General features: G+C 41.7%; 2 protein-coding genes and 2 long non-coding RNA genes across 6 annotated transcripts; 3 read left to right on the forward strand and 1 right to left on the reverse strand.

Moving 5' to 3' along the window:
* Positions 1 to 201: 201 nt before the first annotated feature.
* Positions 202 to 5,036, forward strand: LOC116934668. 3 transcript variants are annotated; one of them, XR_006644483.1, is made up of 5 exons: positions 202 to 1,768; positions 1,851 to 3,076; positions 3,206 to 3,243; positions 3,344 to 4,275; positions 4,351 to 5,036. It is a non-coding gene; the product is annotated as an uncharacterized LOC116934668 (long non-coding RNA). The 3 variants fall into 3 exon arrangements; XR_004400852.2 differs by having other exon boundaries at positions 1,851 to 3,243; XR_006644484.1 differs by having other exon boundaries at positions 202 to 1,747; positions 1,851 to 3,243.
* Positions 5,037 to 12,512: 7,476 nt separating this feature from the next.
* LOC116934669 (tetratricopeptide repeat protein 7B) lies at positions 12,513 to 16,821 on the forward strand. The gene is made up of 11 exons (XM_032942143.2): positions 12,513 to 12,796; positions 12,868 to 13,083; positions 13,141 to 13,392; positions 13,489 to 13,742; positions 13,824 to 14,207; positions 14,268 to 14,419; positions 14,666 to 15,321; positions 15,420 to 15,652; positions 15,730 to 15,834; positions 16,204 to 16,295; positions 16,602 to 16,821. The coding sequence occupies exons 1-11, from the start codon at positions 12,682 to 12,684 to the stop codon at positions 16,732 to 16,734; spliced, it is 2,592 nt and encodes an 863-aa protein (XP_032798034.2). The 5' UTR covers positions 12,513 to 12,681; the 3' UTR covers positions 16,735 to 16,821.
* A 148-nt stretch (positions 16,822 to 16,969) lies between these two features.
* Positions 16,970 to 18,885, reverse strand: LOC116934670. The gene is made up of 5 exons (XR_004400853.2): positions 18,340 to 18,885; positions 18,187 to 18,267; positions 17,642 to 18,114; positions 17,319 to 17,568; positions 16,970 to 17,230 (listed from the first exon to the last, which is right to left on the reverse strand). It is a non-coding gene; the product is annotated as an uncharacterized LOC116934670 (long non-coding RNA).
* A 7,476-nt stretch (positions 18,886 to 26,361) lies between these two features.
* On the forward strand, positions 26,362 to 26,727 carry LOC116934667. The gene has a single exon (XM_032942142.1). The coding sequence runs from the start codon at positions 26,362 to 26,364 to the stop codon at positions 26,725 to 26,727; it is 366 nt and encodes a 121-aa protein (XP_032798033.1).
* The last annotated feature ends 234 nt before the right edge of the window (positions 26,728 to 26,961 follow it).

The raw sequence follows: 26,961 nt of genomic DNA on the forward strand, positions 1-26,961 counted from the left end.
TTGACCGGTTAGAGCAACCTTCTTACTATTTGGAAGCCACTGACAAAAACGCGGTCGCATACGCTTTTCAGTTTTTTTTTTCCCCATTTGGTTTTACATTCTTATTTTCTTATTTCCCCTTCAGCAATTTAAGAATCGGACTCGTGAAGCAATGCGACTGAGAGCGCTCCTGCGAAGCGCAATTCAGTTTGCGGTAGCTGCTGTTGGCTGACGTGTCGCTTTTTAACGCTTGATATGACAATTGCAGAGGGGGAAATGCATCAACGAGAACTGAAATCTCTCAATTGTTATATTCGCGTTCGCGTTGTATATCTCGCGTCAAGAAAAATCGTAAATGGCTAGGACTTTGTCTTAGATGATGCGAAAAGGCTTGGTTTTCATGACACGCTAGCCTCATTGCTGCCAGACAGACTACTGTTAACCTTGTTTCACATTCTCTCCGTCCTGTGCTGCAAACCCTTCTGCATTACCTGTTATGTAGGCTATCCAATGGCATAAATCCGTCCAAACTGACACCAAACGTAAAACCAAGCCAGACAGTGTCCTCATCAACTGTTGGTGCGTTCGTGTAAGGAATAGCCCAAACTGACCATGTTTCAACCAACATACACTTACTTGTAACAGCCTTCAGCCATGCATAGTGAGCAACCCAAAACCGAAATTTTATCAAGCCAAGGCCCAACCTTGCCACATATTTGCCATTCCTTTTGATATACATTTTCCGGTTTCGTTCTTCTACGAGAAACAGTTTCCCAATTTTGAAAAGGGGAAAAAAAAATGTTCGTGGGATTTGCTAAACAGCATCAATGGGGTCAGTTAAACAAGGTGAATAAACGGATCCGATTCTGTTGTTGGACAGCGAAACGTGACAAATGGGAGGTATTCAGATCAGTTGTCAATCTCGTGCAGATTCGAGTTTTCCGCGTTTTCACGTTTAGGGAAACTTTTCGTCAACACTTTTCGTCTTAGTTTATATTATTATTCAATCCTCAATATGGATAATACGTTTTGCGAGAAAGAGGAAGGGGGGTCTGTTTCGTGTAGGTAAATGACTAGGCGGCCTTGTCCATATGCATTATGCCAAAGTACGGTGCCCGCCCAAAGTAACGACCATGATTATTGTCATCTACGATGCGTCAAATGCATTTATTTTAAACTACGTCGCTTGAAAATACAGATACAGAGTTTCCAACCAAATAGACCATTCTAATAATACGCCACATTTGGTTTCATTAGCTTTCCTTAGATGGTTTCCCTATGGAAACTTGCAAAGCTTTTTGCTCTTAAGTTAATTAACTGGAGCATTGATATGACATCATGCAGATAAAAGATACTCCAGGGTATGCGAAGCTATTTTGAAGTTCGTCAACGTGGCTTCCGCCTCAAGGAAAATTCCACGTTCTTTCTAGTTAGTGAAACATTTACCTGGTCTACTTTTTGCCACCGAGCTTCGTACTGTTATTACGAAGAAATCAATCACTTGATTCTATTTAGAGGATAACATGTCAGTTCGATTCAATTTCCACGGGATTTCTTATTGCGTTGAGTTTTAAGTTTGGCGAGTATTTCGGCGGGGGCCAACATTTGTAAACGAACGCGAGAAAATGCACCTATCAATGCTTTCCATGTTAACTAATCGGCCGATGATTCCATATCGTGCACTGCCTGGTTTTTCAGTGAGGTCCCATGCAAAACGTGGTGTGAGACGGCCTGAACTTCAACCATCAGCATGCTGAAATTGTTCGCCGTGAGGTTTAGAATGCTCTCAGTAATCGTTTGTTGCTTGAAACTACCTGATATATTTGATGAAAGAGAGGGTTATTAACTGCGCTATTTGTCTTTGTTTTTAGCTGACAGCCCGTTCACTACCGTGAGAGGGGCAATGGCGCAATCATCCCGACGACCCACCGTTTGAAAATTGTTGTGTTGAATGTTTGTTGAAGACCGAATGGAATATCGCTGGGATGCGACACGAGCATACGTAGCCATCTAGGCCATAGGGCCTCTCGAGCAGTCAAGCTCTGCCTTTCTGCTGTGAGACTGTCGGCTAGCGCCACCGCAACTCCTCGAGGCTACTCTCCTATCGGTCCTATCTGGTTGGCTGGCGAACGTACTGCATCGCGTCCCGTTTTTCCCTTTTCTTTTTCTTTTTTTACTTTCCCATCCCGCAGTCGCTTTCCACCCATTTTCCCCCCACTTCCGCGTAGGGTGGGGTCCGCCGTCGCCTATTGGTCGGCTGGCACCTGCAATGCAGAGTCGACGACACAGCGAAGAGCGAATCGTCAGTGCTATCAGCTCAGCTCCAAAATTTTTATATAATGTCTTTTTAATTGGTGTTTATTTTTTTCTCTCGTCTGTTTCCTCCTTGTGACTGACGTTAAATATAACAAAAAAGATGATTGACTTAGCTTTACAGTTTATGTTGTACTGAACTGAAGCAGCTTACATTAATTAAAATAACGTTTGAACTACACGGAAGAAAACACACAAGAATCAAGTTCACATCACGGGGATTCTTGCCAGTATCAAGCCAAATTTTCACAAGGACAAGCAAGGAAGAAGGGGAAGGGAAATCTTTATGGCGTTTGTCAACATGGCTCTAATTTAAGCAAATGGCCAAAAAAAGAAGGCAAATCTCAAAATGAAACGCAGAATATAAAGCAACTGTCTGATTACAAGAAAACAAAATATGGAAAGCTCAAACGAGAAAGATCATAAACTTGTCACTGAAGTCGAATCGAATACCCGTTGGACATTGCCTCTTTTTTCTCGAAATTGCTAGTCTTACTAGTTGCTTTCATAGGCTATTGAGTCCGTCATATTCAGAGTTCACGTAATTTAGTTAAGCCTCTCTAAGCCCCCACAAATCCAACATTGAAACAAAAATATTCGAGTAGCCAATCAAATTAAAATTTATGGTGCGAATGGTCTCCACTGTTGGTTACTCCCAGCCATTAGGTTTTTCACCTAGCGGCCACGTCATCGAGGTTGGAGTACCCTATGTGTATGGTTGCAGAACCTCTTGACTGCATGCCCCTTGGAGAAGCGCACGGCAAGTCGAAACTTGCATGCAAAGGTTTGTTTTTTTTTTGTTTTTTTTGTTTTTTTTTCAACAGGTAAAACCAGACATTTTTTTTTTCTCCCTCCACTGCGGATGGCGAACGTCAATTGTTTTGGCGTTTTCTCTATGATCAAACGTAAACAGACATTTAGCCCATTGCTACACGTCACTCGCTTGCTCGGGTATGTATATAATACAATAGACATTTTCTACTTTTCACTTGTTTTTCTTTGTTTTTCTTTCTTTTATTTCTTTTCTTTTTTTTTCTTTTTTCTTTTAAAGACACTGGAAGTTTAATCGAGGAAAAAAGCAAAAGGGATTTGATATGTCGCCATTTGTTTGGCGCTGCTTTGGTTACCTACGGAAAACAAGACAGAAAATACGATAAGATAACCAGTTGAAGAAGTTGTTGCAACGGAAATATAGTTACGTTCAGCCCCGAATTCATTGAGCCACGTAGACAAGTACAGAAAAACTAAAAACAGAGATTGTCATGTACGAGATAAATCGTTATCTTTGAAAATGTCGATGTCTTTCCCACACGTTATTTTATTTGTTTTTCTCGACGTGTCTGACATGCCATTGTATCGATACGTGATGCAATAGCTGGAATATGAGGATCCACCCAAAACTGCCCGTCGGCCAACACTATACGCCGATGCCTCTGGGGAAGAAAAAAGGGGTTGTCAAACACCACTAATTAAAAATATAGATGACTTTATGTGAACTGCGAGCTTGACGTTAAAAAAAATAGAGAAAAAAAAAGCAAGGGAAATAGATTTATCTTTTGCTCTTTATTTATTATGTTTTTAATTCCATAAGTAAATGTTTTCATATAATTTCGAGCTGTGAATAACGAGCGCCACCTGTCTGCCGTAACACTCATAAATCCTCTTCTTTTTGCTCGTTTTTTTTTTTTTTTTTTTTTTCATTGTTTTAAAATTGACTTTGGAAGTAAATTTATTAAGCAAGTGCTTTTCCCGTTATCTGGTCAAATGTTTAAGTAAAGAACCCTGAACGTTCGGTGCAGCGTTGCAAATGTGCCGACTCTGTCGACTTGAAATTTGTTGGTAATTTGTGGAAGGAGTAACTACATCGACGAGACAAGTCTATGAGTGATTTGTGCGGGAGGCGGCCAAAAGAGGGCCCGATCAATAGACTTGAACTCATTAATAGTCCCGCCCCGGCGCACACACCCTTGCTCCGCCACCAAGGTGACTACTACCGCGACGGCGGCCCCCACTATCGCCAAGTCTTTTTCTCTAACCCCCTTCTAATTCTCTCTATAGGCTATTGTCTAGATGTCGTAAAACCATCCTTTTTGGCAGGACGATCCCAATCCGTCATGTACTACATATGCGCACACAAGTATTCAAATGACTCGTCGCTCCATAATTATATAGAGTTGATGATCTATGTCACATTTAAAATCTGGTTTTAACCACCTGACACACAGAGAGACATCTACTTGAGACACGGTGCTAAAGCTGATCGCATTCATCACAATAAATCAGTTAGGAATGTGCTCAACTAAACAAACATCATTGAAAATAAAGGAGCCCACGGAAGCGTTGTCGAACAATTGTGAAACAACGATGATTTCAGCTATAAATTTCGTTCTTTTTTTTTTTTTCTTTTTTTTTTACAATGTCTTTGCTATTTCACTTCACGCCGTTTAGACGTAGCTGTCGCACTGGCATAAATCCACATGCGATTTCCAAAAGGACCAAAAACAAAAAAAAAACCAAAAAAAATTGCTTGCTCTGCGATAAATAGCCAACGTTGCTCATCTAAGGAATACGTCAGCAAAACGGATCACCAGCATCGCCGTTATGCTCACGGATTCAGATTATATAGCCATTAATTTGTCGCGTTTGCATGATAAAATAGCGAGAAACGAAATGCAGCCACAAGGTGTTCAATATTCACGTACGCCCCCCTCTGACTGCGAAGCGCTTCCGCCGCCCCTGTCATCATCAAATAATAATATCTTTATTTTGGTTTAAGGCCGTGCGTCATTTCTGACAAAAGCAAACAAAAAATCGGATCCGAATGTATACTATTGCCGACATTCATCTCGTATTCTGCCCTGTCGTTCGTCTAGGAGGAAGATGGAAGACTACAGGATGAGCAATTTTCGTTTTCATACATGCACAGGCTGTCAGTTGTGACGTAAACAGCGGGCATATGCTGACACAAGTGACCCACGCAGGATTATTCAGTCACAATTTGTTTAAAAGCTACACGAATATTGAGCAATGGATTTTCATTTGTCATTTGGTTCTTAGTTTAACTAATGCAACCCGATTTGTTCTATCCCGCGATGATGTGTGTCGTAGATGGGCGATTAGACGCAGCGCACCAGGAAAGATGCCAGATCAAAATAAAAAATGTCTCATTTCTTATTTGAAAATCAAAGGTTTGTTTTCTGCCCGTCACCCCCCATAGTCTACGCCACCCATTTTGTCTTTTGCCCGCTGTATAGATAATACATAAATCGTGACCGATCCAAAGAGCGTCTCACGGAGCCCAACGTAACACCCATAGATAAAAGATGGTAGCTTTTCGCATTGCAGTATATCCGACCAGCCAATACGGTACGTTGGATGAGAGAGTGGAGTTTTGATGCGCGCGTCATTTTACATAGCGACCCGAGTCACTCTGTGCCGTCGTAAGGGTGCGCTAGACTCGCCGTCGCTTACTGGAAAGAAACATTTATCTGATACGACCGTCGTCTGCGGGAAACGGCATTTCGCTTTTGCCGCCGCGCCAACTGCATGATCGTGTGGCGCCTCCGACTGTTGAGTAACACCCGCCTTTGTTTGTCGCCTCTATCCAAAACGCTGAGAAAGCAGAGGTTGCGTCATCTGCCTGCCTGATGGCCGGATCTGTTATACAGCAGCCACTTCCGCAAGTCGGATAAAAACCTATTGCTTTAGGCGGGCTTTACGTCCAGGACAAACCAGGCAAATCGACGTTAACTAATCATATCATCAAAAGTCCTCGAAATGAATTGCGATATCATTGCAAATGCTGGCTTAATCTCTTAGCGAATCAATTATCTTTTAACATTCTAGATAATGTAGCCGATCTATTTAATTACTACGTGCGATCATAACCTACCTCAGCACGATTGTATTATAATTTCGTAATCTATGTGTTTTCAGAATATCAAGCAAAGCAAGTAACCACCTTGTTGTCTTCTCCATCGCTATACTCTTTCAACTTTGCTGCACGCGTCAATCAAATATTAGGAGAGAACTTATTTTGCTTGTTTCTATTTCTTCTGTTACTGATCAACAGTAAATTTGCCAGCACGTAGCTCCTCAGTTGTGAATTAAGTAGACTATGCCTGACATTCGCGCCAATCGTCGCATTTTCGTTGATAAAGACTTGAGACGTAATGGAAAAACCGACGAGTATGCGTCCGAATGTCAGTTGTTCAATTCGATTGATTTCGGCATTTGTAAATAAGAGAGAGCATAGCTACTGCTGATGCATGGATGATAGTGTATCTTATATTACTAATAGTCCCGATTCTTCCCATTTGCTACATTTTGCTAAAAACCAGGGGGATGAAAAACGCAGAAAAGCTTTTCGGCATTCAGACCACGTTACTAGGAACGATAACGAATGCGATACGTAATCATTTTCTTTCGATCTTGGTTAGCATTTGCGGAGGATATATTTTGATGGATTAGTATGGCGTCGTATCACGATACAGCGCCATATTAAAACCTACCTGCCATGTTGTCAGAGAAACGAGCTGTGGACACGCCCAAAATACAATGAAACTATTTGATTTCGTACAAAGAAGAGCTGTTCCAGTCACATGCTTGACGAGCATATCCAACCAGCCAAACTATGTTTTTATTTCAGATTTTCAATGTGTGGAAATTCAACAGTTTCCGGGCCATACCGTAACCGAACGAATGGGACTAACCGCTGATTTTGACATCTTTTTTTTTTTTTTGGTTTTTGTGTGTGTGTGTGTGTGTGTGTGTTTCCTCGTCGCTTTTCAGAGTTTCGTGTTCCACTCCACACAGATTGTAGACTGGTTGTGTGATGTGTGCTGTGCGTTGCGCACTTTTACGACGGTACGGTCGATTCCCTTTTCCATTTTCTTTATCTCGTCACCATAGTAACACCCACCCCTCTAATATAGAATATCTACATGGATCGAAAAATAAAAGGACTAACGCATGGGCAGAGTAATAGACAATCCGATAAAATAAAAAGAAAGAAATGTATATGCTACCAAATAGTAAAGAATGTAGGCTATTTAATATAACGTTAGGTCTCGCGCGACTGCTCATAGTTAATGTAATTAGTCGGACACACGCAACTGGCAAACAGACTTATGAACCAAGTCGCGTAACGTCAACAAAAGCTGATCCTCGTATGAGAATCACTGTTGCCGAATTGATCTGAACGATTAGTTGTCTATCTTACATTGATATTCTATTGCCATTTGAGAAATGCCGAATCGGCTACATCCAACAATCGTTTTGCTTCCGCACGCCGACCGGATACTTTTCTCATTATTTCTCAAAATGACAGCTAATGGGACGATAAATATTGTGTGCAAAGAATATTCATGGGGCTTCTCATATACAATGCAAATCATATAAGTTGTACGTAAACTGGCAATCGTAAAGACATCAAATAGTCTCCCGAATGGCGGTGCGGAGAAAAGCTATTAGGGACCGTCCGATCGTGTGAGCATCATTTGGCGAATCAATAAATACATTACACTTTTGGCAACAAAAGCTCGCTCCTTTTTACTATAGTTAAAAATATAGCCACATCCCCCATAACGCTTATGCGATAATTCAATCGATGATCAACATCTTTAATATTCGCATGCGCCTGTGTATTGTCCAAGTTCCTCGTTCTTACATTTTCGAAAAAAACAAAAAAAAACCAAAAAAAAAAGCCGGAATGAATATCATTTGATTGTATTACAAACAGAAACTGCGCCTGTTTTTGCCCCCCCAAAAAAAAAAAAAAAGAAATAAAGAAAGAAAAAAGAAAAAGGTTATATATCCTATCATAAGCCTATAATTCTATTCATCAAGAAAGAAAGAAAAAAAAAATCGTTTTAACCACTGATTGATAAAAAATGATGAAAACAGTTTGATGGGAGGGCGTGTGTAGTGAGGCAAACAAAACTTTGCGGCCGTCAAAAGCCGCGTGACGAGCCTGACGATGTCTGGATTAAAATTCCGTACGCGACCGGCTGCATGGCACGCCCGTTCAACTTTCTTTTGTACATACACGACTGGTGACACTAAATAACGTCATTGACATTCAGATACCGTACAATATAACTCACCCCAGTAGTCTGCGTTTGACCAGCGAATCACAACACAACACAAGAAAAACGAAAAAAAAAACGGAAAACAAAGAAAAAAAAATCGATGATCTGCAAAGCGGAAAAGCAGCGACTGCGGATACTGCCGAGAAGCCATTGAAAACGATCTGCATTGTCGTCGTTAAATTTTTTTGGCGTGTCGTATAGAGAACCACGGCAGTTCCCAAGACCCCTCCCCCAACGCGCCGAAGAAATGGTGTAAGGTAACATAGACGCACTACGGTCTTATGTACCGGTACGTCTTACCTATTGCCGAGCTCGAATGACGCAGCGTTTTTTTCCCTTCAAATTGAAGACGATCAAAAGACAATAGTTTTGTTTGTTTTATCACACGACACGAGCTCCGGTTTCTCGATTTTAGTTTTGCCTTTCTTTTGCATTATAATACGTATAGCTACATGGTTATGGGAAAAGAAAGGAAACACCATCATCCAACGACTTGCTCGCGTTCTTTAACTATCGCCAGTTTAATCTATATATGGTCGACCAAGGAGCCATGATATGCCATGATAAATCAAACCCAGCAACAAACACTGCTGGGGGGATCAACTTATCATGCTCGGTCACACTCGGCTGCTGCCGGAAAACACGAAAGACATGTCCACCAATGATCGCTCCGGGAACTCTATTCGTCGCATAACAAGTTGTTTGGCCCAATTGATCGCACATTTCCAAGTTTATTTATTTACTTATTTGTTGTTCTTTATTTTTTTTTTGCTTGAATCTTTTCCCGTTTCATGGCACCGTATAGGACTATAGGCGTATAGGTTCAATGTTCATGGTTATAACGTAAGTTGATTATGCTATTCATAAGCCATATGGTAACTGGTTTACATCTATATCGCACGTTTTATATTTGCTGGGCTGTGTTTTATATAAACTGTATGCCGCTCTATTCATTGGCAAAGATTGGCACTGTTTTTAGAATCATTAGACTATACAACTATATACTTGGGGAATTTTCCATCACTGTCTGGCGCATTGCGAAAGCAGAGAAAACACTTCGACATACGTAGGCTCTCGGGAAATTGATCGCCATCACGTCCGGATGGGTGATAATAATTAAATGACTCTACGGCGATTGGTTGAGAAAAATGGGATCGGTAGGAGAAAATAGAAATAAAAACAAGCACAGATGTCGTACAGCAAGACGGATGTTGGCGTCTTTATTGGCTTATTCATCTAGTTATTATTCTTTCTTTTCTTTCGTTTCTTGCCTTTTTCCTTGCCTTTTTCGGAGGTTCTATAGCAAAGATTTTGGCTAGCGTTTGTATACGAGACTGGAGATAAAGATCTCGGCTGTCAGTCCGAAAAACGGAGAAAGGAAAGGAGGATCTTGCGGGGATCTGGTTTTTCTGTCGTTATTTGCCTGACCATTTCTTCAATCTTCATTCCTATTGTTCTTGTATTATCTTTTTTTTTGTTCTGCGTTGTCTGTCTCTTTTCTCGTGTGTCTTGGTTCTTTTCCGGCTTCGTCGTTGCTCGTCGAACGCGTTCGTGCAAAGCCTCCGCAATGCGTCGCCCTTTTTTTTTTGGTTTTTGTTTTTGTTGTTTGGTTTTTCTGTTTGGTTTTCCCCTTCCTCTTGTAAACTGGAAGGAGCAAGGGAACCGAGATTACGGTGGCAAAGCATATAGCACACGTCGAAAATGACGTCAATCGCGGCCACTGTATAGCTGCCGTCAATGCTGCAGAATGTAAAGCTTGCCATTAAATGTATATACGCATATCACGACGTGGGGCTACAAAACCGCAGCTGATTGTTAGTACCAGGCACCAAACTTATGTGGGCTATTTTATAACAATACACCTTGTGTGCTGCACATCCGTAGCCTCCGATTGCAGCATGACACTCATTTTTGAAATGGCGCAATATTCTTATCAAAACCTGTGACGCTTCGTCTTGTCCAGTATTTCTTCCTTGAAGCAGAAATGAAGCACTACCTAAATACAGTATAGCTATACGGGCGCATTAAAATTGGTTTCGCTGCAGTATAGAGAAGGTTAAAGGTGAAACTCACGCGACAGTTGGGTACTATGCAGCACAAATGTAAAATGCTTTAAAGCTTGTTATTGTTTGCTCGGCCATTTAATAGTGTTTTTATTGGGATTAAAAAGTAAAGCATGGTTTAGCATTTCATCAAATAGGGCACGTGCAAAAGGAACATTTGCCACGTGGTGCTAACAGAGAACGTAATTGAGAACATTTCTATTCATAAGCTGAGCCACAAGCTTTCAATCACCTTATTCTTTTAATTTGCTGATAATCCACGTTTTATTTCATCAATGATTTTAAACAATTTAAACAATGAAACAATACACTTTTGGGAGATCAATACAAACACTGCGTCACACAGAACAACGAAATCAGCGTTACATATAGCCAAATGTGACGATGGTATCGTAAGTCCGTGTTATAGACTACATGTGTAGCCTACAATTTTCGTCCCATCGCCTTCGCATACGTAGGTGTATATGGGCCACTTGTAATGTAGAACGAATTTTGGGGTCCTGTATAGCTACAATAAATATGTCGACCAGCGTGACTTAATAGCCAAAGGGATCCCTCCTACGATAGTTAGGTTTGGCTAAGGGTTGAACGTAACTGGATTTTCACCCAGAAGGCAACCGAATGGCTGTAACACACAGGAAAAAAGTATGCGTTTTTCCCATCGCCTTGGTTCCCCCGATTGAATCTTTTGTTGTGCTTGCTCTAATTGATTCAATTATGTACGAGGCCATGATATACAGCCAGAGTGGTGAGTTGCTAATGGTTCAGCCACCAACGAAATTGCGGAACTCGCGCCTTTAACGGATGCGGGTGCAACATTGTCTCATTCCTCCAAAGTCCAAAATCAGAAAACTACACAAGTTACACACGTAAGCCATTGGTTAGCCGCTCCCAACTAGTACCAGGAGGCTACCTAGAGCTACTGCAAGTTAGTGTAAATGCGGTGAATGAAGCATCAGTGCGGTGAAATTTGCATCAAGGAGGGCAATGTGTGTAGCTACACACCAACATGACAATTTCAATGTTGCACCTTTCGGTGTAAATTTGTTACGAAAAAAAAAAACCAAAAAAAAGAACCTACTTTCCATACGCGCCTTAGGGACAAAATGAAATGGTAGCCACCTGTGGTTTCCACTGGCGTCCGGATAAAGAAACTGACATCATTGACGAATCTGTTTACTGTCAGTCAGGGAATTATTGATAAACCACAGCGAGTTACGCACCGAAGGAAAAGCGATCGTGTACACGGTGGGGAAGTTGGAAGATTGGAAAAATAAAAATGAAAAAAAAAAAAGCGTGGGTGCCGTTCGAGTGGCCTCCATTCATCTGATCTCTCTCGTCTTTTGCCTTGCCCGTTGGTTGCTTTATTCCAATCAATATCTCGGCAGAGAGTCTAGCGCAACTTTCGCCTCTCGCTTCTCCTCTGGCAATTGTAATGCGACAGCTCTTTTATCGATCGAGTTTCTTCGATATCTACTCCATCTAACGGCACAACAGGAACAGACGCACGTATTTGCTTCCATTGAATTAAGACAGCCAAAAACAAAAAAAAAAAAAAAATTAAAATCTAATGTTTTAAACGCAGTTTTTAATCGCTCGCTATAATGCAACTTCATACAATCTTCTTGTTGTTCTTCTCCTATATCCGCTTAATATATAATTTACGAATAACAACAAATAACGCGATGGGTCGATAATAGCTTAATGCCTGATTTTTATCGCAGGTAGTTATACTTATGCAGGATATTTCTTATAACCAGATCTCATGTTCATCCAACCATAACCTGATTATATTTTTAACTACAGCCCTTAGTAATGAACCGGGGCGTACTCTGTTTCCTGTCATTCTGAAGTAAAGACTGGTGATGGAAGAGGAAAAACTTTGGGTCATGAACCACATAAGTGAAGCTCTTCCTGAAAACCCTTATTACTTATGATGGCTATGATTACTCAAGAACGTGCTCGAAATTTATTAGTTTTCTTGTTGCAGACAACTGTCATTTTCCCCATTATCACAGACGATGCCATCTGTCCTTTAACAATGCTACTGTTTGCCCCTACCTGGCAGACGAATTTTTGAAGATTATCTGACAGCAACTCCATTATATGTCAGAAAGTTTGTATTTCTTCTTGTTTTTGGCTGCAGATATATGACTAACTGGAAAACAGTATACATAACGGTGTCAAAGGTAGTTACCGAAAGTTACTGTTCCAAACTGAGTCTGTGAAAACTAAGCATGACTTCAAAGAAATCGACTGGCAAACTAGAAGTAGACGTTCAGAAACTACGAGACGAAGGCAGTTGGAAGAAACTGATTGAGTTAACAGAAGGCGGGAAAGTTGGGATTAATGGTGATATTACTTGTTCAAAATTTATTAAGAAATTTTCCATTTCAAACTAATCATATGGGGAGGCATTACAGATCAATTAGCAAATTTTTTACTTGGAGAAGCCAAATTGGAGCAATACCTAGAAGAACACACACCATATGATGCAGCAAATCAAACACATGCAGAATCGAAGACCGGACTGCAGGAAGCTAAACAATATTTGACTCTTCCAGCAGGAATTGAAGGTTCAAGAACCACAGGATCCATGGATGCTCAATTGTTATTAGCAAAACTGCATTTTGCCTGTGGTAAAAATTCAAATGGTAATTTGTAGCATCTAATGTATTTTCATTTTTTATTTACAGGAGAATACAATGAATCTCTGCAATTCCTTTCTGAAGCAGGCTTAGATCAATTAACTGAGAAACCCCTACCTGTTCGAAGTCTTAAAATTATTGCAGAGTCTTTTGCTGTTCAGGCACTAGCATTGGAAAAAATTCCTCCTGGGTCAACACATGGAAAAAACAATGATAGTAGAGACCAACAGATTCTTAGAAGCATGGAAATAGCTGGGGATATTGCATTGTTGTATCTGCAGGAGCAAGATAAATTGCAAGGTATACACTGTTTCTGAATGGAAAGTAAACACTGTTGCCAGTCCAATTTTTGAAAATGATGCATTCTAAATGCTTCTGACGTAAAAAATTTTAAAGGCCAGAGCAATTGGAGTATTGCAACAACAGGATCAAATTCGCCTCTACCTCCTTTGACTGAGCAAAGAATAGGAATGTTGCTTGAAACAGCCTTGTTGAGGGCTCCGTTAATTCATATTAAAGCTCAGAGGTGGAACGAAGCAATTGCTAGATACCGGACAGTGTTACGCGCCATGGAATCTTCTGCAACTCAAACCCTTCGTTTGACGTTTGCCAGACAATTGGCAGAGGTCTTACTTCGCAAAGTGTGCCAGGTAACCGAGATCCTTTTCACTTAATTGACTCTAGCTTCTTGTGTGAGCATTGCAGCTAACTACCGATAATCTCACTTGCAGGCCAACTACTGGGCCGTAGGGTCTAAAGGACCAAACAGCCACTGGAAATCAAAATACTATTCTGGTTCTAGCCTATTCTCACCGCGTGACGTTAACGAAGAAGTTTTTCTTCTTTTACTTTTAAGCGAGGCCATGGCCGTCCGAGATGCCGTTTTAAGCCAATCACCAGAATTTCGCGAACTGCGCAAGGCGTCAATGCGAAACGCGACCGTCGTGTATGATTTGTTGATAGTGTGTTGTATTCAACACGGCCAAACGGCTATGGTCTGTGAATCCCTTGAAAGAGCTCTGAAGTTCTCTTTTGAAGATGCTCACATCTGGACGCAATTTTCCTATTCACTTATAGCGGCAGGGAAATTCAACAAAGCTGTTCTAGTCTTGAAGGTTTGAATAAAGCTTACGTAAAGCACACAACTTAACAAAGTGATTTATGTAATCATATAGGAAGTTGCCAGGCTGTGTCCACAAAATCCGTTACCTTGCTTGATGGCAGCCAAGGTTTGTTTGGAACATCTGAATCTTGTCGATGACGGGTTCAATTTGGCTTCAGAAGCGACTAAGCGAGCAGAGGCGCAGGATTCCAATGTCGCTTCTAGGTGTCTTTTATCTTTTCTTACCAGTAGATCATAGCAGGGCGCTCTGTAGTAAAAACAGTGTATCCTTTATTATTATTATTATTATTATTATTATTATTTTTATTTTTATTTTTATTTTTATTTTTATTTTTATTTTTATTTTTATTTTTATTTTTATTTTTATTTTTATTTTTATTTTTATTTTTATTTTTATTTTTATTTTTATTTTTATTTTTATTATTGTTATTATGATTGTTGTTACGACAGGGCCTGCTTGATTAAAGGAATTGCCAGTTTCATCAAGTGGCGTCAGAGCCGCATTCAACCCCTGAAGCAAAATTGGATGTCAGTCTGTCTGAAATCACTGCGCGATGCAACCGAACACGACCCTAATGATCACCTTGTTCACTTTTACTTGGCGCTTACGCACTCATTTTGCCGCCAAGTGACACAAGCGCTGACCGAAGTGCGGATGGCTCTTCGTTTACGCGGCGAACATCTTCCATCTTTGTTACTGCTTTCGCTTTTGCTTTCTACGCCAGCCGCATCACCATCCTCGCAAATGTCTTCTTCTTCAATCTCTAGTATTGACGACGAGGAGGAATCACATGTTAATCAATGTCAAGGAGCACTTTCGCTAGCAGAAGCAACGTTAGAAGAATATCCCAATAATTTCGATTTACTGTACATCAAGACGCTGTTGGAAGAACGTTGTTTTGGAGGTGAAGTTGCGCTCGGCACTGCCAAACATATGTTGGCTTTGTGGAAGCAACTATATGAGGATTCATCCTCAGCAGGGGCCAATGTGACGAGTGAAAGTAATCCGAACAACGTCAGTCATAGTTATAGCAACTACGACACCAGAAGTCTCGCAATGAGCGCTGTTTCCGCACAGCATATTTCCGAGGCCAACGAACGTGAAAGTAAGACTAATCTTGCCTCAAATCTGCGTTCTCTTAATGTGCGTAGTAGCATCACGTTTATGATACAGCAGTGTTATAACGACGTTTTATTCCCGTAGGTTCCATTTACGCCCAGTCGGTTGCGGCAGCTCGTGCGGAGCAGGCTCTGTCAGACGTTACGTCATCGATGTGCTCGAGCTTACCAAAACCAGGTCCGGCATGGCAAGTACAGCTTAAAATCTGGCTTCTAACTGGAGAGCTCTACGTTAGACTAGGAAAATGCGAAGAGGCACTAGCATGTGCACAGGAGGCTGCCATTCTGAGCCCGGCTTCTCATCATGTCATGCACTTGGTACTGCTGAACTCAATCGAAGTATTAAAATCCGTTAACTTTGGTGTTAGCTTCAATTGTGCGTTTTATTTCCGTAGCGTGGACTTATTCATGAAACAAAGAACGAGTTTGCAGACGCCAAGACATATTTTAAAAATGCCACATCATTGAGCCCATTTCACATCCCCAGTCTACAACACCTGGTTAGTCACGTGCTTTTGCCTCTGTGAATTTCTCCTTTTGTTTATGGTTGTCGATCGCGAGTTCTTTGGTGTTGCCATAATTCAAAGTGAAAAGTCTACCGTGTTGCTACGTCAAACGTTATGTTTAACGCCAACTACCTCCAGCAAAAGCGAAGCCTTGTTAATTCAGCTTGGAAGGATGGAGATCTTGCGAGAGTTGGTCGTACTAGCTCGGCTAAATTGAGCAAGGGAGGCATTCCTCTCAAATGATCATAGCTCATGATGATGAAAGCCAAACAAATATCGAGTTGACAGCAAATTTGTTCTCTTAGTGGGAATTATTTAAAAATAGTTTGTCGCGTTTCTGTTATTTTTATTTTTAACTTATAGGGTCTCTGCGTCCACTATCTGGGCAGTCATCGCCTAGCAGAGAAAACGCTTAGAGAAACTGTTCGCCTCGATCCTGTAGCGGAAAACTCGTGGTAAGGAAATAAGTCGCTGTACTATATACTTTTTCAGATTTATATTTAGCATACAATCCACGAAAAGAATTGTGCAATACGTGCAACTGGCATTAAAATGCACACAGACAGCCGTATTTTATTGTTGTTAACGGGGAGCGGCAACTTCACCAGCTCACATATTCAATTTGGAGGTTATAAGTTACGTAGTCCTTTTTTCATTATCTTTGATGCGTAGTTGTAAAATAAAAAAGGCTGTCTGTGTACGTTAAATGAAGGCAACGCTTCTTTACTTCTATACGTTTTATTATTGGTTTTGAATGTTAGGTATAATCTGGGAAAAGTGTTGGAAGCAATGGGAGACTATGACCTAGCAGCACGTAGTTACTCTACAGCTTTGGAGGTCCAGCAAAGTAGTCCGATCGCCCCCTTTAGTGCTGTTCCGTTGTGTTTTGAATAGATTTATTATTGGTTTTCAGGACATTTTTTTGTGTTTATATTGTTAATCGTTCAGTACTAGAAATAAACTACCGTACGTGTCATATAAGAATGCCTTTTTACATATTGTAATTCTTGCGTAAATTAGAATAAGATTTCGAGAAGACTAACCGAGCGATAGTACTTAATGAAAGACATATACGTATATTCTATATACTGCTGGCGGATGCCGACATTATTCGCAGGCTGCTTGCTCGACTAGTCGATCCTTGAGACGAATCGCACCTGCATTTTTTTCAATGGGTGTAGTCGACTGTTATAGATTGATATAGAGCAAAGTTGTTTCCAACTGATCCGGCAAAGCTTTCGAAGCATAGTTTGCTACGAGATGGCAGGAATGGCAAGAACATTTGACAACCACTATGGCGGATATTCTTTCTTTTAAAATTGTTGAAACAGAGTGGTTAACTTCGAACATTACAATTACATTGCATGTGTCGGCAGAGAACCCGATGAAGCTAAAAAATATAAAAATAAAATATAAACTTGCACGTGTCTATGGAAACCAATTTGATTCAATTATTGATGCAGACAGAATTGTCTTACTTATCCGATGGAATGTGCAAATTATCCAGTAGGCCGAGAACTGAAACGGATAGCCCATCTGTTGTGGCTTCCTTACACATGACGAAATCCAAGACATATACCATTAGTTTAAACTCCGCAGAGTCCCAGTAATGGACCATTACAGCAAGTTGGCTTTCGACTGTCACATCCGTTGTCTCATCGATCACGATTGAAAAGAAAGTAGTTCTAAGTTTCTCCACAAACATTTTCTTCAGACCGTTTCCAAATCCTAGAAAAAAGAATAACATTTAATACAAGAGAGAGCAGTTAATATTTAAGTTTGGTTTTCAATCAACTATTACCATCTTTGATGATACTGGTGGCCTTAGTCCGTCCAAGCTTCACTTGTTTTAGTATTCCATCTTTCGGATGCAATCACCGCATTGTCGGAATCAAATGGTCGACAAGACTTATCGAAAGACTTTTTCCGCGATCAGAGAGCATACTACCATTTCGTAGTTGAAATGTCTTCTTTTTTCGCCCGACCAATGTATGACAATAGTGCTTGTCTCGCCGTAATAATGTCGTCGTATTGTGGCAATTTTTTACGATGTTTGGTACTCTTCATATGGTTTTGGATTGTTTACTCATGGTTGCTTATAACTTCATCACAGACAACACAGTAGGCCTGGAACCCCCCGTATGATGAAACTATTTTTTTCTCGAGCCAAGGTTTAAATTCAACTATGTCCAGCCACGTATCAATGAAATGTGCCTTTCCACTGTTTCCAGTTTTGTTGTAAGGCTGTAAGGGTTGAAGACGTTTCGTAGGTGGCTAGATTAGTAAAAATACAAAACAATTAGTTTTGGTAAGAAATAAAGTTGGATAATATACAAACTTTCTTACCGCCATGATTCGTGTTTTTGACAATGTTTCCAAGATTCTTTTTCTGTCAACTCACTCAGTCCGAGACTCCGAGTACAAAAACTTTTTATGAAAACACATCAATAATTTGTCAATTCATCGTCCCCAATTATGTATTTTTAAATTTTAACTTACTGTGTTATCGAATACAATCTAGAATTTGAGACTTGACCACTTAAATTGTTCCTTGTTCTTGACTGACTTGGGTAGCCGGTGAAATAGGACCGAAACGAAATAGGACTGAAGAAATAGGACTGAAAATTTCCAGTCCTATTCTTCCTGTAGAAATAGGACTGGGAGAAATAGGACTGATTTTTAAACACATTTAGTTGAGGGTTAGGCCTATTTTCTTATTCCTACTCTTTCATATTTCTGGACAATGAGCCTCCAAACCAGTAGGCAAGATGGGAGGGGAAATGTTCGAGACAAGCGGGTTGGCTTATATCCTTCAGTCCTTGAAAATAACCGTTGACAAAATTTCAGCGCTTAATTCACTTGCAGCTTAAGAACTCGTTATGATAAAAAATTTTTTTTCAGTACTTTAACCGAAATTTTTTACAATATATAGTTCATTTATCAAAAAATTAATCATTTCATAAATGTGAGTGTGATTTTACTTTGGTTATTATTTATTCTTCTTACGACTTGCATCATAGAGGGGCTACGATGGGTGTGGTCCTCACCCTTCTAGGGGCTGATGATTCACCAAAGGGGCTGAGATTCCAAGATACGAATCATCCCCCGCAACCCCCTCTGTGTTGCAAGATGTACGAAAAATTTACAATAGAAAAAGTTAAACAACATTTAGATTTATTAAATTTAATTATTTGTTAAATGAACTGTATTCAGTCAAAAATGACGGTTAATATTCTGCAATAAAAAGTTAAATAGGATAAGGAATTCTTAGCATGCAAGCGAAGTAAGCGTTGCCATTTTGTCAACGGTCATTTTCAAGGGCGTAGGCATATAAAGCCAACGCTCTTCTACTATAATTTCCCCCCCATTTCGCCTACCGGTTTGGATGCTAATTGTCCTTAAAGATGTAAGATAAAGGCAAGCAAAATAGCCTTATATCCAAGGAGAAATAGGACTGGTCAAAGGAGAAATAGGACTGTTCAAAATGTATTTAAAAAGCAGTCCTATTTCTCCCAGTCCTATTTCTACAGGAGAAATAGGACTGAAAATTTCCAGTCCTATTTCTCCAGTCCTATTTCGTTTCTGTCCTATTTCACCGCCAATTCTGACTTGTTTCATTTATTTATATTCGTCTGCTAGCTGTTAGATCAGACTGGCATATTTTTCTTTCCGCTAGACCTAAATGATTCGCCAATAGATTTTCCACTATAATCCAGGAAAAACAATGATATTTCAGTATTTTTGGATATTATCCTCGATTATCCATTATCCTGCAGCATTAGTTTTTGTTCAGAATTATCCTCTGAAAGGATAAATATCCTCAATATGGCAGCACTGTCAAGCTGGCTTTCGTCCCGGCAAGTGCATCATAGACCACATAGTATCCCTAGAAAACCACGCAAAAACAGGATTTAGCTAAAACCAAGCTACACAAATCGTTTTTTTAGATATAGCCAAGGCATTTGACCGGACTCAACATACCAGCATCCTGTACAAACTGGCTAACCTAGGCATTAGTGGCCAAATCCTTAAATGGACCCAATCGTTTCTCAACGGAACGTCTGCGTAAAAATTGGCGTCTACGTCTCTAAACATCGACTTTTAAACAGAGGTGTACCCCAAGGAGTAGCGCTAAGCCCACTGCTGTTTAATGTAGTGATGAGTGACCTCCCCCAGCTAACACCAGGCATTAACAACCTTCACTACGCTGACGATGTGGCGGTACTCTCTCAAGAAAAAAATGCCATCTTGCAATCAAAATTGGAAGAATTGGTACAACCTTTTTCCTCGACAAGCGCTATAGATGGGGTTTCAAATGGGGACTGGAGCTCCGAGCAGACAAATCAGCCTTACAGACCTATCACCCACACGCAAATCACCTCATTACCCGCTACTCTTCATACACGGCCATCGCATCCCACCGAACAACGAGGCTAAATTCGTCATATTTGTCATATTTGTTCGGAAGTTAACATGGTCCACCCACGTCAACTTGGTTGTCTCTAGTTGTAAAAAAACAAACAATCTCTTTAGTATGCTTACGAAACAAAAATTCAGACCGGACTCGCAAACCCTGACGACCCTATTTAAATCACTCGTACATAGTAAAATTGACTATGGCATCATTGCCTACGAGGGCACAAGCCTCATCAACTTAGCCAAAATCAACATTGTCAGCCGGGGCATCATAAGGATGATACTGGGCGTCTTCAAATCCACACCAGTAGACATCCTCTACACGAAACTAGGAATGGAACCGGTAAAAAAAGGGGTAAATGGCTCACGTCCCGATACATAATAAAACTGAGCAAAAAACCAAATAACTAGACACATCAGTCTGCCCTACAACATTTCAACAACCCCTCAACATGGCCTCTCAGAAGCACTCCTATCATCTCCTCAATGCTCAGAGAGATTGCCTCCCTCGACCTTAACATTTTCCCTTATCAACCCGGTTATCAATCACAAAGAAAAATCCCTCTGCTTTGGTATACTATACCTCACACGACATCCTATTTCTCAATGACAAAAAATGATGCTATCGACAATCAAATTAAAGCCCGAGAGGTGATAAACAATGCCCTAAGGAATATACCCCAGATTACCCTCACAGGATTCACGGACGGATCCGTATCATCAGCCTCTACATAATGCGCCTACCCCTTCCCAGATATCAAACTCGAAGGAGCCTGGCACATCACACCCGGGTCCAGTATTCAAACGACTGCACGATACGGGATCCTAAAAGCATGGCATTGATGGCATCCGTTTTATTCTTGGTATCGATAGACCATCCTGAGAGAATTCTTCCACTGAACCATCGATGCTTAAACAACAATCGTTATTGGATTTATATTTCTTTAAACATCATTTACAAAAACATGTTTCCTGGATGATTATGTTTATTAATTATCGTTTCTATGAACATGCCTGTACATTTAATCTTAGTATTACTATTAGCAGAGCGTAGTTTCGATCTACGGACCTCTGGGTTAAGGCCTGATTTGCATCAAACCAGAGATCAATGTAATTTGTGTGTGTTCCTACTTCCATTACTGTGAAAGAAACCCCAAAGACGAGAAAAACCCCATTTCCTAGTAGAATAGTCGTCCTGTTTTTGTTTTTTTTAACATCTTTTTGTTTATAAAACCTTATTTTAACCTATTTGTTAATGCACCCAGCAAAGCGAAGTTTATTCCCCCCCTCGGAAACACGCTTGAAAAATAAGCTATGCACTGAACCATCGATGCTTAAACAAGAATCGTTATTGCATTGATATGTCTTTAAAGATACTGCAATTTGCAACATCTTGCATATTACCTTTTTCATATACAACCTTTTCATATTATATATTTATTGTGTTATAAGCTTTACCTTCCAAATGAGCTTCTGAGGTACAATAGAATATTATTTTGGTAATTTCGAAGGTGATTGTGGTCTTGTTAACCACACCAGTCCACACCACACCGTCTTGTTACCACGCGAGCCAGGCGGACTGGTACGTATCTCTTGTAGACTCTCTCGAATCTGCAAGTTATAATTGGCCCACTTGTCCTGGAATCCCCTGGTCGGCATACTATCTCCGGATAATTTCATCATGCGGTAAGCTGGAAATTTTTGGTTCCACACAGCGAGTAGTGTTCCCAACGACTGGAAGTTAGTAGATCTGGTCGGGAGCGGAGGACTATTGGGATGTCGCAAGCTATCTCTAGGACTGTTGGAAACCAGGGTTAGCTCGGCCAATATGGGCGTACTAAGATCACCGTCGCTCTCTCCTGTATTATCTTTGTTAAGAAGTCTTTGATTAGAGATTAAGGGGGAAGGCATATCCCTGGCGTCCCAGCCAGCTGAATGAGAGAGCGTTCGTCTCCGTCACTCCCGGTTGGGGCTTTTTTAGCTGGGCATTCTAATGGGATGCGAATAGGTTGATTAAAACTTCCGAATCAATTGAAACGGATCCTTCTTCTGCATCCAATGACTAGAGTTTTATCTCACTCTGGATTACTAATATGCGACACCATTAAATATCCCTCGTAAATGGCCAGCCTGTAACTATATATCTCGTTCCTCACACCACCTAGCTGTATCGAACGCTATCCTGTTTAGGCTAATCGATTTGGAGCCCCCAACTTTATTTATACAAACCACTGAAGTTGAGTTGTGTGCAAGCAAAGCATCTTAGTGCGTGTAACCCTGCCAAAAGCTCGAGCTCCTTTATATGTCTGGTGGGGTCGGATGATATCCACGGACCTCCCGTCCTTACTTCCTTACCTACTGCCCCCACCATGAAAGAGACGCGGTGGCGTAAATGGTCATGGAGGTCCTTGAATCTATCAATCCTTTCTTTTATTTTATTTTATGCTATGAAGTCTACCATGAAAAATTTTCCCTGGCCTCTCGAGTCAGCGATATCTTGGTTTTAGCTCCAGTTGTTTGACTTCAGTCCGTCTATATAGAGATTCTTGATACTACGGTGGTGGGCTTGGGAAAACGGAATAAACCAGACCGCCCAAATAAATCTTTCTAAGATACTGGCGATTTCTCCTAGCGTTATAGAGTCTTTTTCAGAGCGCCCTTGTACAACTTAATGATGGGTTCCTGCTTCGTACACGAAAGTTTTAGCGAGATAGAAGTGGAATCAATCAAAAGGCCTAAAAACTCTTAACTCCTGCGCTGGGGTAATTTGCAATTTGTTCTTCTTTATAATAAAACCCAGCGAACCAAGTAGATCAGAGACTACTACTAACTGCCCTTCCAAAAACTTCCTACACTGGTTTAGAATTAATATGTCACCCAAACCAGGAGGTGCCGGTGTTGCGGCAGGTCTCTCTTGGAGTTTTTTTTCCTTAGTTTTTTCTTGTTTTGTTTTTATTTTCGTATGGAAACGGTGAATACGTGACGTTGACGTTACCATATAATCGACTTTTCCCGTTAATTCATGCCAATTGCAAGATCTTATACGCACGCCCACTTAGACGTCCATTTCCTAAGACATAAGTAGTGTCTTGCCACCCTCCCCTTCCCACATGAAAAATCGACCCTTCTCCCCTTCCCCCCAAAAATCCATCCCCCTATATCACTCGCCAAAAACAAAGAAAAGAGAAGAGAGACCAAAATGAAGACAGATGAATTGAAAGAGAGTGTTTTCCCATTTATATTGTCACACGAATTGTATTGGAACAAGAATACACGAATACAACAAGTGATGACTTAAATTCTAGACAATTATTCACTTTTAACTAATAACAATAAGGGATGACCATACCAAACTCGGAGAGCGTCTGAAGACTCCAGGGAACTACCAGGGAACTCCTCCTACGGAGCCCAGCTCCGGGAGCTCACCCGATGGAGACTCATCACACGCAGATTCGGGGCAGCGTTTTATACCGTCGCGCGAATTACTCCCCTTCCGGACTGCATATCTGCGTATCTTTCTTAGAGCGGACTTCTCCCGATAATTTCTTCACCACGATCGCAGCGTTGTCCAAGGAGCGGATGACTCATCTCTGCGAAGAGATAACCAATCTCCCTTTTCACCCGCGACAGGTCCCCCTTCTTCAAGACAGGCGACCCGACTGTACTAATCTTCTGTGATCCACGAAGGTTGATGAGACTAAAAAAAATCAGCTTGCGTCCTCTTGGCAAATAAGGGACTTTTACTCCTTCGTTTTTCTTCTTTCCGGTTGCGCTTACTTGTTTAGATGTTTCTTGTATTTCCCGGATAGTCTTAAGGATTTTCCTTTTTTTTTTTTTTTTTTTTTTAAACCGCCTGCCTTCGGCCATGGAAGAGGTGCTGCAATCGCATATCTTCCGGCCGTTTGAAATTTACCATCCCCTCGTTCGGGAGCGTTGTACACTTGAACCAGCTCCTGGCGGCGTCATCAAAATACTTTTCAAAATTATTATTTTTTTTTTCCAATATCACCCCATCTCTTGTGGGTAGAATGTTATTCAAAGCTCTCCATCCATTGGTGCGCATCTTCTTCTGAATTTTTTCAGAAGATTGGCGGGCTAATAAATTTTCTGACAGCTTCCATAGCTTGTCTTTGTGGCTGCTCAATCTGCCTTGATGGCACTATAAATTGTTGTCCCCCGACCGGAACAACTGGACTCATCGCCGCTCTCAAATCGACCTCGGTTTCTGGATCCGAGTATAAGCCTCTTGAAGTCTCGACTGATTCACCCTGACTGTCAGCTTCTTTGGTCAAATGGTCCTTTGGAATAGGACCTTCAAAATTTAGGGCTTCACCAACAAAGGATGTTCCACTCTCCAACGATGAGGCTGGGGTAGGTGAAGTTTCTACCGGAACGCTTGACAGTTCTCGAAGCGGATGTAATCGTCGGCTGGGGTCTCTTGGGCAACTAGGTAGCCGTGGGTTTGTCCTCTTCGGCATCGGCTAACAATGACTGCAGCACGACTTCGTTTACTCTCAGGCGACGAGCTGCGTCTTCAATAATTGCCACACCGCAGCAAAAAATTCGTTACTTACTGGTAACGAGCTGCGTCTCAAAAATTAAAACTTTGCAGCACTAATTCGTCACTTACGGGTAACGAGCTGCGTCTCCACCAATTGTCACACGAGTTGTATTGGGACAAGAATACACGAATACAACAAGTGATGACTTAAATTCTAGACAATTATTCACTTTTAACTAATAACAATAAGGGATGACCATACCAAACTCGGAGAGCGTCTGAAGACTCCAGGGAACTACCAGGGAACTTCTCCTACGGAGCCCAGCTCCGGGAGCTCACCCGATGGAGACTCATCTAACGCAGATTCGGGGCAGCGTTTTATACCGTCGCGCGAATTACTCCCCTTCCGGACTGCATATCTGCGTATCTTTCTTAGAGCGGACTTCTCCCGATAATTTCTTCACCACGATCGCAGCGTTGTCCAAGGAGCGGATGACTCATCTCTGCGAAGAGATAACCAATCTCCCTTTTCACCCGCGACAATATTGTAAAAAACTATGGTCATCATTGTGGATGGGTATTGTGAAGTATGCGCATCTTTCAGGTCTAATTTTGCCATCCTTTCTTAATGGCAGACTACGTGTACGTGTTTAATTGAGCTTACCCCTTCCATTTTGAAGTGCCTATTGTTGTATATCTCTCCGCTAGATTGGAGCGCGCGAGCGGCTTCCAGAAGTGAGAGCGAGGAGAGACGGTTGATGGAAGAACTTCACTTTGGTTTTTACGCTTGTACAAGGCACATGCAGTTCCCGAGACTAAGAATACATTTGTTCCTCTTACCTACTCTCACGAACATAACATGGCGCAGATGGTTTTCTTCGATTTCTACGCACAGTGGTAGCCCATCGAACACAGTGGTTATCTCCGTGTTTAGTGTTCAACGATTTTCGGCTCTACGTCTGTGAGTCGACACAGCGGCGTTAGTACGCCGCCATCTTGTCCAATTCACATCTGGCGCTCGCTGGGCTGCCGTTATTTCCTGTGTTTTCTAGATTCTAAATCCGACATCATCGTCACGCAGCTTTATCTGCGGGCCTCCAATTATATACTGCTGGTTTGAGACAAATTTCCGAGTGTAACGCAACGACATCCAAAGCATACGCCATCAGAAAGCATACGTGTGCATTGGGGCGGCCATATTTTTGCCCCACGTGCATAACGCTCAGTGCATTCTTACCCTCGTACCGCCCTGTATATATTGTATCTGCTAGACCATAGTGCATCGATAGATCGTCGACTCTTGTGTTTCGTGTATTCACGTCACTTGTGGTCCTAACCTTAAGGTCGTTGCCCATCGGGGCTAATCGGTCGAAGCGTTGTTGGGCCCTTGCTGAACCACTGAATTCTCGTCCTTGAAATCTCATTTCATTCGCGGCAATCACCTTGTGATCTTTCACGGGGGAGGCCAATTGGGCCCCAGCGTGTGGGCTTTAGTTGACTCTCGACTTCCCTCTAATTTTTTTCCTTTTGGCCGCTCTTTCATAGCGACTCGCACCATTCCAGACGGCTATTATCGTCGGCACACACGGATTGCCCGAAAACGGATGCCACGCAGGAGGAATAGTGAAATCAGTCGCTCTAATCGAGCTGCGGTCCACAAACAAGAGAGAGATAGGCGAAAAGCGGCGGCCTGCCTTCGACGACAAGCAGTAACGGCACCCAACGCCCCCGCCATCAACCCGGCACGGCAAGCAGCGGCAGTTCAGCAAGGCGAAGAAATCGTCAGGGCCATTCAGGCTCAACGCCCAGTCGCACCGGACGGGCCTATTCCGCCTGAGGCGCGGGCAGTGTTAGTCCAGTACTCGGCGGAAGCTGCTCGAGGTCCACACGCGGCTAGGAGAATCCAAATCCGGCCGGAACTGGAAGACGACGTCCTTCAAGTCGCCAACGACGAAGAATTGGCACAGTGATACGTTCAGTGATTACGTCAGTGGCTTCATTTCCGTGATACACCGTTTATGCTCAGTGAGGGAACCATTCCCATAGTCGCCCGTCTACGATCACACACCATGGCTACGGCAGCGGACGCACTGGCAGCGGCCAACGTGGCGACGGCCGCTGCAACGACGGCGACAGCCCGAATCGACACCATGGAGACACAATTAGACAATATTGCACAACAATTACAAGTGTTGATCGCTGCA

The sequence above is a fragment of the Daphnia magna genome, linkage group LG3, assembly GCF_020631705.1.
Source record: "Daphnia magna isolate NIES linkage group LG3, ASM2063170v1.1, whole genome shotgun sequence".
Taxonomy (NCBI): Eukaryota; Metazoa; Arthropoda; class Branchiopoda; order Diplostraca; family Daphniidae; genus Daphnia; species Daphnia magna.

Bases quoted from the DNA above. Each gene is read 5' to 3' on its own strand.
- LOC116934667 (XM_032942142.1), top strand. From the start codon at position 26,362: ATGCCACGCAGGAGGAATAGTGAAATCAGTCGCTCTAATCGAGCTGCG.
- LOC116934669 (XM_032942143.2), top strand. From the start codon at position 12,682: ATGACTTCAAAGAAATCGACTGGCAAACTAGAAGTAGACGTTCAGAAA. The intron at 14,208-14,267 runs GTTTGAATAAAG...GTAATCATATAG, and splicing joins AAGCTGTTCTAGTCTTGAAG to GAAGTTGCCAGGCTGTGTCC. The intron at 15,653-15,729 runs GTACTGCTGAAC...TTATTTCCGTAG, and splicing joins CTCATCATGTCATGCACTTG to CGTGGACTTATTCATGAAAC.